The 17,823-nt window shown below is 47.3% G+C and overlaps 1 protein-coding gene across 2 annotated transcripts in view; it reads left to right on the top strand.

Annotated features, from left to right (window-relative positions):
• Positions 1-14,385, top strand: part of ADCY2 (adenylate cyclase 2) — a 380,789-nt gene extending 366,404 nt beyond the window's left edge. Inside the window, exons 23-25 of one of the 2 annotated variants that reach the window (XM_081292584.1) lie at positions 374-488; positions 8,032-8,156; positions 13,586-14,385. In XM_081292584.1, the coding sequence (XP_081148710.1) occupies positions 374-488; positions 8,032-8,156; positions 13,586-13,738 (393 nt within the window). In that variant the 3' untranslated portion in view covers positions 13,739-14,385. Of the gene's footprint in view, positions 1-373; positions 489-8,031; positions 8,157-13,585 lie in introns of those variants that run through there. The other variant, XR_014021747.1, reaches the window with a different exon arrangement.
• Positions 14,386-17,823: the final 3,438 nt, after the last annotated feature.

Genomic DNA, 17,823 nt, shown 5'->3' with positions numbered 1-17,823 from the left:
TGGTCCTCGCTTAGGACTTCAACATAAGACTCTGGGGTGGGGGACATAATTCAGCCACAAGACTCTCCGCTTCCGGACATTCAAGGGTGAAAGAGGAAGGGCGTTCCCAAAGCCAGGGCCTGGGAACAGTGGCCATTGTCCTGAAGTGTGCTAACTGGGAGCCAGCACACTGACGGTGCCTCTATTCCAGAGGTTTACGTCTCCGTTGCCAGCAACATGGGTTCCAACCCAATGCTTCCTCCAGATGAGGCTTAGCTCTTACCACTTGTCTGAGAGCTGTCAGTGTGGCCTTCAGACTGCAGCTCAGGCTTGAGTAGGAGTAGCCTCCTTTTGTGGACCTCTGACCCACATCTCCATGTCTACCTTCTTCCAGGAGCCGGAGCGGCAGTACCTGCACATAGGCACCATGGTGGAGTTTGCGTTTGCCCTGGTGGCCAAGCTGGATGCCATCAACAAGCACTCCTTCAATGACTTCAAGCTGCGAGTGGGTAGGTTGCACAAAAAGATGGGGTTTCAGCCTGGGCGGGGCCAGGAACACGGAAGAGAGGGCACAGGAACACCTGCTGCCCCTGGTGATGTTGGAGTAGAACAATCGCAAACGCGTCTTTAGGGGAGCTGAGCTGGATTGCAGTTGGAAGGGCTGGGGAAGCAATGAGCCCCTAAAGCACTTTTATGCAAATTAGAAAAAAAAAAACCCTCTGGTTGGACCCACACTGCACATGGTTTAGCAAGTGCAGAGTGAACCGGATCTATCTCCACAGCACCCTCTGTCCAACCAAAGTCCAGTCTGCATGGCGCAGAATGTATAGCCATCCAGGGGTGCAGAGACTGCAAGGTGTCCATTGAAGATGCTCTGCTAATTTCATACACTGCTACCAGTGAAGCTAGAACCTGCCACTGACTATAACATTCCTCCAGATTTCAGAGATGTAAAATGTCATTAAAAGTGCATATTAGCATTGTTGAATACAGTCCTACATTCCCTGACCACAACCTACAAGGACACCAGATATGTCCTAGGTTCTGGGATAGTCATAGCCTTTGATTGTCTTCTTTTGTTGATTTTTTTCTTAGGGGAAAAAACAATGATTTTTAATATAAATAAAAATAATAACTTTTGCTTCATTGAGAAAATAATTTCCTGATCTCTAAAAAGTTCTTAACAAACTTTAAGTTGATTTTTTTAACATGCTTCATGATTACTTACCATTTACAACTTCTTAATTCAAAATGTCTTAAGCCATGCAGTTGGCACACAGCTGCCTCAAAATGCAGGCAGACTAGCCCTCAGCCCCTTATGATTTATAAAACCTCCTTTGACAATTTCATCATTTTCTTGGCATCATATGTTGCTGCTTTCAAAAGTCCGTATAAAAGTAGTTCTTGTGGCAAGTTCCATCTGTATAGTTTTTAACTTTCTCTTGAATATAGATTTCAACTTTTGGTGGAAAAATCTAGATATTAAGCACTGTTTTTCCTTTGCTATACAAGAAGCCTGAATTTAAAAACCTGGAAATATTTTACATCTTTAGCAAATGTGATTCTCTTCTCTGTATGTGCTTTTAGATGCCAGTATTCAAGCATGCTGTTTTGGTACACTTTCTTACCTCTGTGCACAGAGAACTTTTATCAGAGCTCTGCCAAACATACTGTGAAGCAGAGTAGGTGGGCATCACACTGTCCTGGACACTAGGAAATGCTGTCCTCAAACTTTCATACTACTCCTCTGTACTAACCCTTTTGATATTGCTATAACAAAATGCCTGAAGCTGGGTACTTTATAAAAAAAGAGATTTGCTTAGCTCACAATTTGGGAGGTTGAAAGTAAAAGATCTGGGAGCCCCAGCCAGCCAGCCCATGGTGAGGGCCCCATCAAAACATGGCAGGTGGCATCATGGAGGGAGTGGGAGTCAGAGCTTATGTGGCAAAAAAGGAAGGGAAGCCAGAGAGAGGTTCAAGGACTAGCCTTGCTCTTTGGTAAGGAAGGCTGTTATGGAAACTCACTCAGAGCCAGCAAAACCTTCCAAAGGCAGGTGACCTAATTACCTGGCAAAAAGCCCCACCTGCCGCAGTCTGGCTGGGCACAATTCAGGAGCCACTTGTCAAAAGAAACTAACTTTATTTTTAGAACTACAAACGCCAAACAAAACAGCTCCTCAGGAAAAAACCCTCAGAGCCCAACTGCCACCACCGGCTTCCCACAAGCCTCTCACCCACACAAGCCTCACCACCTCCCACAATCCTCCTGCTCTTGAGGCCGATTGGCTGGGTTGCATGGGCGGAGCCAAAGAAGTCCCCCAATGAGCAGCTCCGTGGAGGAGCCAATCAGCTAGATGTTGCTGGGCCGCTGTGAGCCAATCATCAGCTGGCAGTCTGAAGGGCAGGGAAACAGCCCAATGAACATCACCGCAGAGGAGCCAATCAGCTAGATGTTGCTGGGGCCGCTGTGAGCCAATCATCAGCTGGCAGCTGGTTGCTGGCAGCTGGAAGTTTGCTGGGGCCCCTTTGGCTGTGGCTCTCAACACCCACCTCTTGAAGGTCCCCCCACCTAACATTGAGGACCAAGCTTTCAATGCAAGAACCCTTGGGAACACATTGGTACCGCGTCCAAACCACTGAACCTTTTGAAAAAGCTATTGCAGAAATAACCTTCATTGTCACACATGTGTGGACCAAAACGATCCCATCCTGCACTACAGCATGGGAATGAGACACTTGTGGGTCACATGTGCTACACCCAAGACAATTGTCTTGATACTTTACAAATTAATATGAGCAACTGGATGACCCCCCTCAACAGGGGTTGCCGATGTGGCTGTAGGCTGATGGCTGAATGACGGGTGGCATCTGTGTGCTCAGCCTCCTCTTTAAGGAGGCTTCTGTGCTGCACTTGACCGGAGTCTTCCTTTCCCAAAACCCTTGTCCTCTCCCATCATGTGGCTGTCCTGCTTGACCTCAGCACCTGGTGCCTTCAGATCGCAGTTCACAGGTAGGAACTCTGAAGAACAAAAAGTGAAAGTACAAAGAAGAGCTGACTTCACTCCCGGCACTCCTTGCGGCACACCACGCTGTGATATCAGTGTTAATCAGACCCACAGATCAGGCACACTCTGCCCTGGATACAGACGGCCTTGCTGCCAGCAAGATCAGTTTGGGCTCTCCCCACGCCCAGAGCTGCTGCCCACGCAGCCAGAAGAAAGCTGGTGGATGAGGGGCTGGGTCCCAGGCCAGTGTCCAGAGCTGACTCCTGGGTGCTATGGCCCAGTGACACAGCTGGAATAAACCACCTGGGCTCTGCTCCCTAGAGCAGAAGTGAGTTTTACTGAGCATTCAGAGAATCAAAGGGGAATGCGTTTCTCCCCTCTTTCGTAGCTGTGAGATTTTATGCCGCAGCATTTGGACCATTCCCAAGGCTGAATGTCCTGGAAAAGAGGAAGCTTTGCCTGAAAATACCAGTAAGGGATTAAATCTACCCAGCAGAAATTGACTTTCTCAGAAATACCCTCATTAATCAATATTATGAAATATGATATGTCAAGAGCTTTGTAATGTTTTGAACAAGCAATAAAAAAAGATCCATACCATCTTTTTTAAAAAAATAAAAAGTAATCAATTAGATTAATTAATTAATCAATTAATTAATTAATCAATTAATCAGTTGGAGCAAGGTGAAGGGCGAGGTCCAGGAGAGAATGTGGGGAGGTGACAGATGTCTTTACCTTTGGGTGTGGCTGTCCTCTGCCCCTGTGTGTTTGCACTGAGTTCTCGGGGCATGTGTTTTACTCAGCTTTGTCACTGCTGTGACTAAAGGACCCCACCAGCACAAAAAAGTTTATTCAGGGGCTCACACTTTCAGACGTCTTAGTCCATAGATTGACAGGTCCACTCCTCAGGGCACGAGGTGGGGCGGGACATCAGGGTGGAAGAGTGAGGCAGAGGGAAGCAGCTCACATGGTGATCAGCAAGCAGAGAGAGACTCCACGCTCCAGACACAAAATACGTACCCCACAGCCACCCCCCAGTTGATCCCTCAGGGATTAATTCCCTGATTATGTTAAGGAGGTGGCCCAATCATTTCTCCTCCAAACCTCCTTCCTCTGTCTCACGTGTGAGCTTTTGGAGGACACCTCACATCCAAGCCATAAGAACACAGAGTCACCTGCCCTTGGAACGGAGCTGGAAAAGAACCCAGGCCTCCCCCTGTTGGAAACATTGATTCGAGTTTTGGAGCTCGCTCCTCACGTTAGGTGCCACCTCTGCATCCCATCCTGTGCCAAAGTGCGGCCTCCATGTACCGGAGCCGCCAAGAGAGGGAGATCTGCCAAACCACTCTTGTCTTCCTCACTGCAGGCAGCCCAGGGCACCTAGTTGTCTGCCAGGATTCTAATAAATCCAGCAGGCCCTGGCAAGAGGTGGGCTGGCTGGGTCAGGAGAGTGACGTCATGGATTCCCAGCGACCACTTGGAGGGCCATAGTTGGCGAGGCTCAGGACCCAGCAGGCTAGTCATCCTCACTCTGATGAATGCAGAGCAGGACAGACCGCCACAAGGGGGAAGACACTGTGGCACAAAGATGTGTCATATGTGTCGTGAAGAGTGGCCTCTGTCAGCCTCACTCTGACCACCCTGCCTAGCCACCAAATGCAAGACGCCTGCCCCTCAACCCTATCCTTCCACTTCTAACTTTTCCCCATTGTGTATTATTAAGGGCCAGTCATTTTCTCACATGGAAGGTTTCTCCGGATATGTATTCCATCCAAATCTTCCCATTGCCCTCAGAGGCTTTTCATCGCTGATCTCAGTAGGACTCTTTACTGGCAGCAGTGCAGACTCCAGGAAGGGGTGCAGCCTGACTCAGCAGTGGGGAAGAGCACTGTCAACAGGCTCCTCGGGAATCCAGGGGGACAGTACCAAACAACAAGCCTGTGAGAGTGACCACATGCCCCAAAAGCACATGCTGGACAGGGAATCCCGTTGTCAGGAGGAGGGGCTGTGGGGCCCGTGTCCCCTGCCTGCCTGCTGCGGAGCTGGGAGTCTGTTTCGTTTTAGGAGACGTGACGGCATCTGTCTCTACCTCCTCACTTGGAAAGCGGCAGTGATGACAGGTGGCCACCTCACAGGGTTGTCGTGACAATGAGAAGAGCTTCTACATGCAAAGCACTAGGAAAATGCCGTGCTAGTGTGGCTCCGGTGGCTGTCACTGTGCTTGCCATGTGGCAAAATGCCGGAGGGAACCCAGGAGTCCAACGGTGGCCAACAGAGAGCAGCACATCTCTTCAGCATGACCACAATTGAAATGTGCAGATTTCCAAATTAACGTTGATTCTTTAAATGTTGGAAAGCAGAGCAATGAGCCTCTCTTGCCCAAGATTATAGAAAACTGCATTGGAATGCAGAGTTTTCTGAAACCTAACGGTTTTCTGTTATAGAATGACGATACATAGCCATATAAAAAGGAGTCAGGATCTATAGGGAAAAAAATGGACAAGACTAAACATCGTATCACTTTTTATTAATTTATTTATTTGTTATACATGACAGTAGAATGAATTTATGCATTTGATATATGATAAATAGATGAGATTAGTTTTTCATTTCTCTGCGTGTACAGGTTGCAGAGTCATATTGGTCATGCAGTCACATATACACATACAGTAATAATGCTGTTTCATTCTACTATCTTTCCTATCCCCACATCCCCTCCCCTTCCCTCCCTTCATTTCCCTCTACCTAATCTAAGGTGATCTATTCCCTAGTGCCCCACCCCCACCTTACTGTGAATTAGCATCTGCATATTAGAAAAAAAACATTTGGCCTTTGATTTTGTGGGATTGGCTTTTTTCACTTAGCATGATATTCTCCAACTCCATCCATTTACTGGCAAATGCCATAATTTCTCTCTTTTTAAAGCTGAATAATATTCCATTGGATATATCTACCACATTGTCTTTATCCATTCATCTATTGAAGGACACCTAGGTTGGTTCCATAGTTTAGCTATTTTGAGTTGACATTGATGTGGCTGCTTCACTGTAATATGCTGATTTTAAGTCCTTTGGGTATGAATCAAGGATTGGGAGAGCTGGGTCAAATGGTGGCTCCATTCCCAGTTTTCTGAGGAATCTCCATACTGCTTTCCATAGTGGTTGCACCAATTTGCAGTCCCACCAATTATGTATGAGTGTACCTTTTTCCCCACATCCTCACCAATACTTATTGCTGCCTGTATTCTTGATGATTGCCATTCTGACAGGAGTGAGATGAAGTCTTAGTTTGATTTGCATTTCTCTAATTGCTAGAGATGTTGAACACTTTTACATTTATTTGTTGATCAGTTGTATTTCTTCTTCTGTGAAGTGTCTGTTCAGTTCCTTAACCCATTTATTGGTTGGGTTATTTGTTTTTCTGGTGTTAAGTTTTTTTGGGTTTTTTATATATCCTAGAGATTAATGCTTTCTCGGAGGTGCATGGGGTAAAGATTTTCTCCCAGTCTGTAGGCTCTCTCCTCACTTCATTAATTGTTTCCTTTGCTGAGAAGCTTCTTAATTTCAATCCATCCCATTTATTGATTCTTGATTTTATTTCTTGCGCTTTAGGAGTCTTTTTAAGGAAGTCAGATCCTATGCTGACGTGGTGAAGATTGGAGCCTATTTTTTCTTCTATTAGGCACAGGGTCTCTGTTCTAGCACCTACGTCTTTGATCCACTTTGAGTTGAGTTTTGTGCAGGGCGAGAGACAGGGATTTACTTTCATTTTGCTACATATAGATTTCCAGTTTTTCCAGCACCTTTTGTTGAATAGACTATCTTTTCTCCAGTGAATGTTTTTGTCACCCTTGTCTAGTATGAGATAACCATATATATGAGGGTTTGTCTCTGTGTCCTCTATTCTGTACCATTGGTCTACAGGTCTATGTTGGTGCCAATACCATGCCATTTTTGTTACTATAGCTCTGTAGTATAGTTTAAGATCTGGTATTGTGATGCCTCCTGTTTTGCTTTTCTTGCTAGGGATTGCTTTAGCTATTCTGGTCTCTTGTTTTTCCAAATAAATTTCATGATGCTTTTTCTATTTCTATGAAGAACATCATTGGGATTTTATTTGGAATTCATTAAATCTGTATAATGCTTTTGGCAGTATGGCCATTTTGACAATATTAATTCTGCCTATCCAGGAGCATGGGAGATCTTTCCATCTTCTGAGGTTTTCTTCAATTTATTTCTTTAGTGTTCTGTAGTTTTCACTGTAGAGGTCTTTCACCTTTTTTGTTAGATTGATTCCCAGGTATTTCATTTTATTTTTTTTTTTTTGAGGCTATTGTGAATGGTGTAGTTTTCCTAATTTCTTTCAGTAAATTCATTGCTGATGTATAGGAATGTGTTTGATTTATGTGTGTTAATAAAATATACAGTTTTTAGAGGGAATGCTTTCATTTTTTTTCTCCATTTAGAATTATGCTGGCCTTGGGTTTAGCATATATAGCTTTTATAATGTTGAGGTATATTTCTACTATCCCTAGTTTTTCTAGTGTTTTGAACATGAAGATGTGCTGTATTTTGTCAAATACTTTTTCTGCATCAATTGAGATGATCATATGATTCTTGTTTTTAATTCTACTAATATGATGAATTATGTTTATTGATACCCATATGTTGGACTAACCCTGCATCCCTGAGATAAACCCCACTTGATCATGGTGCACTCCCTTCTTTAATATGTTTTTGTATGTAATTGGCCAGAATTTTATTGAGGATATTGGTCTTAAATTTTCTTTGCTTGATGTGTCTTTGTCTGGTTTGGTATCAGGGTGCTATTAGCCTCATAGAATGAGTTTGGAAGGGTTCCCTCCTTTTCTATTTCATGGAATCCTTTGAGATGATTAAGTTAGAGGAATTTTCTGGCTTGGCTTTAGACTTTCATGAGTTGGGTTAATGTTTGTTTAACAATGTTGACTCAATAGACCCTGAAGGCTTTCCTGTTTAAGACCACTGCTGTCATTCAGATCTCTTCACCCAACTCTGCTGTGTCACAGGCATTAACCATGGACCTGTAATAGCTGGTGTCATTGGAGCCCAGAAGCCACAATATGATATCTGGGGCAACACCGTCAACGTGGCCAGCAGGATGGACAGCACTGGAGTCATGGACAAAATACAGGTGATTCCCCCTCCTTTCATCTTTGACCGAGTCTGTCCTCTTAGAAACCATTCATAAGTACAGTGGTAGTGTCCATTATATAATAATCCAAAAGAAAAAAGTAAAATTCCTTAAGCCTTTCACGGAGGAAGTGTTCGTTCTACACTTTCTGTCAGCAACAACAATGAAATTCTAATAATATGTTTTAGTTGGCTTTTTTCACTGCTGTGACCACAAGACCTGACAAGAACAATTTTAGAAAAGGAAAATTTTATTTGGGTTTCACAGTCTCAGAGGTCTCAGTCCATACAGCCAACAGCATTGCTCTGGGCCCAAGGTGAGGCACAACTTCATGGCTGGAGGATGTGGAGGAGGAAACAGCTCCGGACATGGGATTAGGAAGCAGTGAGAGAGCTCTCCCCACCCCAGACAAAATATAAACCCCAAAGGCATGTCCTGAGTGACCCACCTTCTGCAGCCACATCCCACCTGCCTACACTCACCACCCAGCTGACCTCGATCAGGGGATTTGTGTACTGATCCAGCTCAGGCTCTCACAACCAATCATTCTTCCTCTGAACCTTCTTCATTGTCTCACACATGAGCTTTGGGGGACACCTCACATCCAAACCGAACAAAACAGAAAGGCTATGCACTCAGGAAAACAGCAGTGGCCTGGCAGTGACTCACGTGGCAGTGGGTAGCCCAGAGCCTGAAGAACAGGCGTGCTGCCCTCCCCTCCTGTTCCTTCTCCCAGGCCCAGCACCTGGAAAAGGGCTTGGAAGGGAGAGGGATTGGGATGTGCAGCTGAAATCACCCAGAACCTGGGCCTGCCCCTGCCCGCCCTCCTGGGAGGGAAGGCACTGAGCTGGAATTGGAAGGAGGAGAGAAGGAGAAAACTGGCAGGAGGTGAGACACGAAAATGAGGCAGCATGACATGGCCCAACTCAGCCTCTCATTGGATTTGGAGGGCCAGAAGTGACCAGCAGCTCTGGGATCCACCCAAGGGAGAGAAAGGGAAGATCTAACGTTCAAAATCAATTTCATAAAGTAGCTCTAATTACAGTAGCACTGCTCATATTCTAGAAAAAAAAGAGAATTTTAAATTGCTGAAAAGATAATAGGAAAAATTCTGTTATTGGAACGCTGCTGAAACTGACCCCAGGGCTGCAGTAGAGCAGTGGTCAGTCTGGGATGGAAGGATCAGGGGAGCAGGAGAGCTGGGTGGGGGGCTCTGGGCAACCCTGCCCTAGAGTCCTCTTTAACTTATTCCCAGACACTGCCCAGCCCTCCACGTGCTGAGCCCAGCTGCTGCTGGAGCAGGGTGCTTCAGACACAACGTGCCCCTCACATAGCACATGATGCGTGGGAGACAACAGCTGGCCTTGGAATCACAGCTGTGTGGCTGCCGGTGTTAGTGCCATAGGAGAGGACTTCCTCTGGTCCGCTGAGGAAGGAAAGCCCCATAGTCTGTAGGAACAGGAGTTCAAGACAAAGACATGGGTCCACATGTGAAGAGGACCTTGGGAGAGGACGTGAGGGGAGTCCACAGAGCAGAGGAGAAGGGAGTTCCAGGGTGCTTTCAAGGTCACAGGGTGGAGGTGGATATTGGAGCAGGCCAGGCCAGAGAGGGCTCACAGAGGAGGGGTATCCATTGAACTTATGGGGGAAAAGAAGAAGAAGGGCACAGGGTGGAATCAGGAAGCCGCAGCTCATTTCAATACTTGAAGAATTCAACTAAAAAATAGGATAAAAACAACTAAGGAGTGTGTGTCACTGTATTTTACCCTGAATTATTTTAATATATGCAGAATGATAAACACATTCCCAAAGTTGAGGTGTCACTTTTAATGTATTTACAGCCAAAGTCATTTTGCACTGTGGTTTGGAAATTTTGCTTAAATTTTGGCTACAGATGACCTTTATTATTCCCATACTCTGCCCCATGCCCAAATCCACTCCATGTGTTTTGATAGATTATAGAATTTGACTGAATTCTGCCATGACATTGTACTAGTCCTCCTGAAGCCTGCTGCCATAATGACTTGACACAAGCACACGGAGGAATAAGTCCATCCAAGAGCACAGAATGTGTTTCAGTGAACAGTCTGGGGACACCTTGGTTTTATGGTCCTCATCATCTTCAGGATTCCAGCTGCATGCCTAGAAATTAGTGAAAACAGTCTGCCTCTGGGTGAATAAACACCAGTGATCTGATCCCCATCCACCAGGACACACGCACCCCCTGGACACAGTGCCCAAGGCCTAGAAAGAAGCACTGCGTTCTCCCAGTGAGAAGGAAGGGTGTGTGCAGGTGCACATGCCTGTGTGCGGGGGTGCACCTTTGCTGAGCTTCCTATTTGCCTCACCCTCAAAAAGCAGTGGTTTTACATTTCACCCCGGCTACGTTGCGTTCTGGAAGATAAATTCCTGCTAAAGGGCATATGTGTATGAATGTCCCTGGGCACACATGATCATGGCCGTCTCTGGGGATGTTGATGAATCTCTGTGCTGTGCTTCAGCTTGGCTAAGGTCCTCAGGTACCATTCACTCACCATCATCAAGAATGGATTTTCCATTAAACCTCTACTTACTCACCTGCCTCTCAATGCTGTTCCACCTCCTTCACTCCAATATAGCTTTGATTTTTATATGAAATGGAGCCAACGTTGCCTCTAAGTGTTTGCCTTCTTCCACTCTGATTATTAGTCAAGAGTTACTTCAAAGAAATCAAAATTCCAAATAAGAGAGGGCAAAAATTTTAAAGAAAGAAAAAAGATAGAAAACTAATGGGATACATTAGGAGAGAATTCTCCTAGATCCCCCCCCCCACCCCCAAACCAACTGGCCGTTGCCAAGGGTCAAGAGAAGGCTGGTTTCTCCTGAGATTCAACTCAGGGTAAACTTGCAACATCTGCTCTGGGCACCTCCCCTCTCCCTGGCAGGCTAAGAAGTAGGACTCCTCTGATGGGGGCTGCAGCTTCGGTCATCACCTATGGACACTGCCCAGAAGCCCACCAGAAGAGGAGTCAGGCATCTTGGCAGCCTAGTCTCATTGTTCCCCAGTGGTGCCAAGGCTCCAGGACTTTCTCCATGAGCATCCCTAGCCACTGATAGTGCCCAAGGAAGCCCCAGCAATCCTGGAAAACCGGGGTTCTCCTCTGTTGGGGTTAGACAGGCATGTCCCTTCCAAGGACACGTAAAGGTTATATGGACCTATGTGGTTCCCACCATATACTCAGAACATTCAGGAAATCCATGGTGGTTTCTCATGTGCTTTACAACTCTCCATGAGGTTTTCCAGCACTTGGGTAAATAGGAATCAAAAGCCTCTAAGTGAGGCTGTCCATCATGGAGATCCTAAATCCCCCAGGGGTCAAGGTTGAAGTGGAGTCAGAGCTCCTGTGTCTCTAAGAGACCTGTGGCCTCCTGATTCTCCACATGATGCAGTGCACATCAGCCACCTGGAGGCTCCTCGTGTGCTCTGACCCAAGATGGAGACAGGAAAGGCTTCTTCCCATTGCCAGGGAAGTGTGCATGCAGGCTGCCCTGAGCTCAGCAGTCAAAGCTGGGCGTTCACAGGATTCCTTCTCCTGAGGGTGCAGCTCACTCTGGCTCCGGTGGCCTCCTCTTACATACGTGCAAAAGCAGTAGTGAGAAGACAGGAAAGGTCAAAAATGATGCTAAGACCATGATAAAACTGCTCCTGGGCCAGGGAGTGAACCCAGAGGTGTTTGACACTATGCAACATCCCTAGCCATTATTATTATTATTTTTTTGAGACAGGGTCTCTCTAGGTTGCCAAGGCTGGCCTCAAACTTGGATCCTCCTGCCTCAGCCTCCTGAGACCCTGGGCTTACAGGCATGTGCCACCATGCCCAGAAGAACAGCCTCTTTTAACAGCATCACACCCACTGTGCTTTCCAGCTCAAGGCCCTCAGAGTGGCACAGAAAGCCCTCTTGCTCAGCAACCCACCCGGCTCCCCTAGACCTGCAGCAGTGGTGGCTTCAGTTCTCATGAGCACGGGCCCTGAGTGTTCTCATAGCCTCTTCCATCGTCCTTGGCAGCGTCTGCCCTCAGGACCTCTCTCCGCCTCCCTCAGCACCCAGCTGAGGAGGTGCCCCTGACCTGTGGGCAGGGCCTCCAGCTGACTCCTACCACTGCACCATCCCCTGGGGGCATCCACACCAAAACCAAAACTCAGTTGTACTGCTTCTGTGCTGCGCACAGCCTCACAGCTGTGCCAACCCTGTGCAGCACAGGAGTGTCACCCACATGTCTGGGGTGGCCAGGGCCCCACAGATGCCTCTGCACCAGGGGCCTTCTCTAGTGAGTGGGAGAAGAGCCCTTCTCTCCTCCATGTCTTTCTCACGTGGTATCAAAGCAGCAGATTTGAAGACGAATCTCTCCCTCCCAGCCCAGGCCCCACGTGCCCCTGGGGGAGTCTGGATGGAGGCCCGGTCGGCCAGGGGATCCTCCCCACCTCTGCAGCTGAGTCCTTGTTCTTAGACCACACCTGGGACCCTCACCAGGGTCTGCGCGAGGGATTGCCATCCGCAGGAGGCTCCCCAACACTCTAGCAGGAGGACCCCACACAACCTGGGGCCTCGGCCTCAAGAGCGGTCCCACAGGAGAGCCAGCTCACGCTCCAGCTGAGACAGCCAGGGGCTGAGCACAGGGCAGTGCTGCTCACTCAGAGGGAAGTCCCTACCCCACAGGAGGCTCCCCTCTGTGTGAAGACAGGACCCGAATGTGACCAGCAGCTGGGCCACCTCGGGCGCGTAGCAGGACACAGTGAGTGCTGTCGGGGGCAGGGGCAGGCGGGGGTTCCTCCAGTAGCAGCCTCGTCAGTGCAGGGGCATGAGGAAGCTTCCAGGACCCAACCCAGAGTGCCACTGTCACCCTAACGCATGTCCCCTGGCTCCCTTAGTCCCAGGTCACTTCGTGGCCTAACACCTGAGAGAGAGGCCACTGCAGCAGCCCCCCTCCTGCTCGGGCGCTTTCTCCATCTGTACTAAGAACACACTGTTAGTGTTCATGACTGGTGTCTTACGGAGTGACATGATGACAGTCTGTGAGCGTCATCCTAAATCCCAGGCTCCAGCGTTCTTCTGGTTTGCCTTCTTTCCCATAGTTCTCATCTATGTGGACACAGAGTTTCACATGGTTGAAGTCCAACCTGATCCAGTTCCTCCTGTGAGAAGGCTTAGCATTATGCATGGCTTCATCCATAGTGTCAATCATGGGAGCACGGCAGGTTCCTTGACCCTAACCCTGGAGGTTTTGCTATCCCGGCACTGAACTCCACACGCTGCCCTTGAACTGTCCTTCGGGTGGAATACTCCCTCTTCTGCTAACTCCTGTGGGCCAGGGGTGCCAGGTTCTTGTGGCTCTTCCGCCTGCACTGGAGTGGGTCCTGACACCTACCATCTGGTTCTGTGCTCCGCAGGTCACTGAGGAGACCAGCCTTGTCCTGCAGACGCTCGGATACACCTGCACATGTCGGGGGATCATCAACGTGAAAGGAAAGGGGGACCTGAAGACGTACTTTGTGAACACGGAAATGTCCCGGTCCCTTTCCCAGAGCAATGTGGCATCCTGAGGAGTCGCTTCGTCCTGGCAGGAAGACTGTGTTTCCTGGAAGGTGCCACGCACTTTCTGACCACGACTCTTGCCCCCTCTTGATGTGCGTGCTCTGTTCCGTCCCGTGGAGCCCTTGCAGACTCGTTCCTGTGACCCAGTGGCATACCGTTTGGTGTCTGACGTGTGCCCAGATTGTTCTGCCACTTGCACTGTGCTTACTCCTAAGCAAAAGGAGAGAGACGAGCGGCATGGAAAGAGAGCCTTCAGAGAGTGACAGAGGAGAGAGGTGAAGCAAACACAAATTCTTAAGGCAATAAAACTGGGGGGTGTATATTATCTTCTGGTGCATGTTCTTTTCTGGAAAATACGGTAGCTCGCCAACTGCATCCGCTAGCCGATATTCAAAAACACAGTATTTGTGAATAAGTTGATTCCGTCTCCCCACATGGAGTCTGTGCTCCCCCACCTGTGTCTTGTCGCCAGTGGTCATCCACGGGCCCCAGCGGGGACCCGGGGCTCTGTTGTGTCTCGCGCCAGTAGCACGTTGCCATCCATCACCAGAATTAGTTCCTACAGCCTAGGACCAGTTTTGTACCAAACACGTCTCATGTTTTGACGCCATTTGTCTTTTGTAAGGTTAATTCATTAAAGGTTTTATGTACTTTGGCTTAGAGTGACCGAATCTCTTATTTCACCTTCTTCTTCCTGTGGTTTGCTCCAAGATTAAAGTTTGTTTTCTGTCATTCTCCATTTTGGCCTGGTTGTTTCGCAGAGCCCTCCAGAAGCCGCTACTGAGATACTCTTGGTAATTTGGATGGGGACAGAGTGACACAGATCATTGATGACACTCCCCCTGGAAGGAAGGAAAGTGCTCCATGCTCTGTGTATCTCATAGTCTGGTTCTAAATTTGGCACCTCTTTAGAATATTTTCAGGGGAAAATGTTTTAAGAGCAAAAAGATTGTCCAAGCTACAGAAGCCCCTCTGTCCACCAGGCTCCTGTCTACGGTAACACTTTGTTAGAGCTAGCAGACTCAGACTGCATGGGAAGAGTCTGGGACAGCTCTGCTCACCAGTCAGTCTGAACCGACGGAGATGAGCTGCAGAGCTCCGCAGCTGCCCACCACATCTGAGGTGACTCAAGGAGACGGGATCCAGGGTTCATGCATCTGTCGAGAGGAGACCTGGAAGCATTTGGTCTTGCAAACCCACCACTAAAGTATTTTTTTTTCTTTTAACTTTAAAAAAATTATACTTTTCCAAATAGTGAAAAATAGAGCAATGGTGCTTAATCTAATGTTTAAAAGCAAAACTGCAAGTAATGGTCTGGTTGGACAAACTTGGTTTCTTTTTGTAGCTCATGGCACGAGTCTGTAAGCAGCAGAGGACCCAGATGTAGTTCATTAGTGAGGACCTAGACATACATACCCATCTCCAGTCTGGATCCTGGCTCTGATTTTTACTGTGTGACTTGGAACACGTCACTTAATTCCACTCAGGAATATTTTCCTCCTTGATAGTTCATGGGATCAGGCTGTGATTAGAGGAGCTAATGACTGTAAGGGGGTCTGGCAGGTCCCTGGGCTCCTGCCAGGGTGCTCACAGCACATACCAGCTGCCGTGCCAGGCCTTGGACTCAAATCTCTCCTTCATTACCCAAGTGTGAAGCTAGTGTGACTTTTTCAATTTTCTGCCTCTATCAGGAATTTTTTGATCCTGTAATCACAACTCATCCTTGGCCTTAATACACCTAAATCTCCACAAAGGTGACTGAAGCAAGAAAAACATTGTACAGGCATTTCTCTTCCCTTTAACTGAAATCTGGGCTAAGATACGAAGAGTCTCAGTGAGTTCAAATTGGCCTCATCATTCGCAGTGATGGTCAGGAGAAGCACCTGGTGGATGCTTTTCCCCTTACATTCTTCATCCTAGGTCACTTTAGCTCACCTGCCCTGGTAAACTCCTACAGCTGAGCAATTCACTGTGCTCTCTCAAACAGTCCCCCACAGATACACCGAACTTGACTTGGTGATGAAAAGAACCCAAATTGAGAATCCTCTCCCGAGGCTATATCACTAGTCTGACCAAACAATAGACTTTGAAAGCAGCTGAGGTCCTTGCCAGAGCTCTGTGCGCATGGCCCTGTCCAAGTGGGGTCCCACGCAGCAGCACTGGTGTCACCCACCGGGAGACTTGTTAGAAAGGCAAATTCCCAGGCTCCACTGAAACTGCTGAATCAGAAATCCACCCCAGCAACATCTGTGCTTCCGTCAGCAAGTCCCCAGATGACTCTGATTAGTCATGCAGCCTGAGACCCCCTGCATGTTAAAATGAGAAGACAGCTAAGAGCAGCCCAGTCCTTTGTTCAGAGTTATGCAGATGCTCAGAGGCCAAGGAAAGACTAGGGTGGAAAACTGCTGTTTCCGAGATCTCAAGGACAGACACTCCTGGCGGGAGCTCCTTGATCTCTGAGCAGCTGAACACATCTCTGTGAGCAAGATGCCAACCAGAGGACTCATGGTGCACCTCCACCAGCCCATCGCCCACCACTGGTGTCGTGGATAACCCTCCTCGGAGCTCTCTGCCACCTGTAGGCCTCACAGGAAGTCTTCTCTCCTGAGTGACACCTTGAGTCCTGTCCCCTTAAGACTCCAGTGTTTAACACATCTGTTGAGAGATGTCGGAGATTTGTGGTCAGTCCTCTAAGTCATTCTTTTCTCCCACTTGGTGGGCTTTCCTGAGACAGCCTCTCATTCTGCTCTCTTTTGCCCACATACACCCAGCCAGTAGGGAACAAAACTGAACAACAGTGAAAATTTCATAAGTGAAGAGAGTCTATTAATATAAGAATACCTTCTCTTGGGTAAGATTACTTCTCTGGGCATTCCTTTATTGGCTTTAAGTTGTAAAATCAGAATGCCAATAGAAATACACGATTTCCCATTACTGCCTAATGAATGTGAGATCTTTTGAAACCTTGCCCAGCTCCATCCCTGCTTTCTAAGAGTAAGCCATAGGTTAAGGGTGTAGGGTCTGACCTAAATAAAATGAAAATAATTTAGTTTGACATTAACTTATTGAGGTCACTTATACTTTTTATTGAAATCAAGACTGAATAAAAATAATCAGTACAAATTTCTATAATTCAAATTTTATATATTTTATGTTATTGTTAACATGGTCTAATGTGCTCAAGGGCATCCCAAATAAGCTATTTATGTTTGTTTGAAAAAAAATAAACATAAAAGGCATCTATATCGAAAACATTTTCAAAAAATACAGAAATATTTAGGAGTCACTGAGCCTTGAAATTACCAGCCATTCAGCATCACATGCCCTTAGAGAACTCTCCTGTCAGACTCAGAACAATAAAACCAAGGGTTGGGGGATCTGCTTTGAAATTAATTAGATCACTTGTCCATTCACTGCCAAACTGAGAAATTTAATAATGGTAGATGAGCGTTGATTTCTTTCTTAGGATCTATTAGTTAAAAATACAGCTGATATCTCAGTACTTGAGTGAGTTTCAAATTGTCTCCAAAGTACCAAAGTAAACATTTTCAACTTAGGTTAAAATCAGCTGCTTCCAAAAAAGAAGGCTGTTTAAAATGACAGTCACGGGCTGGGGTGTGGCTGCGGCTGAGCTCTTGCCTAGCATGCCAGAGGCCCTGGGCTCCCTCCCCTGCACCACCACATGACAGCCGCAGCACAGGTCCTGAGCATAGCACAGCTCACGGCTTCAGTCCAGCAGCTCACTGACACACAAACTGCCCAAGGTTTCAAAACCCCACTTTTAAAACGAGGAAATGTAGGTTTAAATACACCAAATGACTTGCTTTAGACCACAAAGTGAAAAAATGCTGCGACCAGGATTTCCTCCAAGTCTGCTGAACACCAAAGTCGGGCATCTCCTGGCCTTTGCCTGCTTCTCCCTCGAGGAGCAACAGCTGGCCACCTGTCCGTACTGGGGCTTTTGTTCTCAGTTGTGCAAAGCTCAGTTATTGGAGATCTAGTCCTCTACAAAACTAAAATGCCAGGTGATCAGTGGGATCATTGGTCTCCTCTTGGGGCAAGACCACTTATTGCCCGCAAATTGGCGACCATA

This window comes from Spermophilus citellus (genome assembly GCF_964194105.1).
Source record: "Spermophilus citellus genome assembly, chromosome: 1".
Taxonomy (NCBI): Eukaryota; Metazoa; Chordata; class Mammalia; order Rodentia; family Sciuridae; genus Spermophilus; species Spermophilus citellus.
The sequence above is the reverse complement of the archived record's forward strand: the minus strand, read 5'-3'. Positions and strand labels throughout refer to the sequence as shown.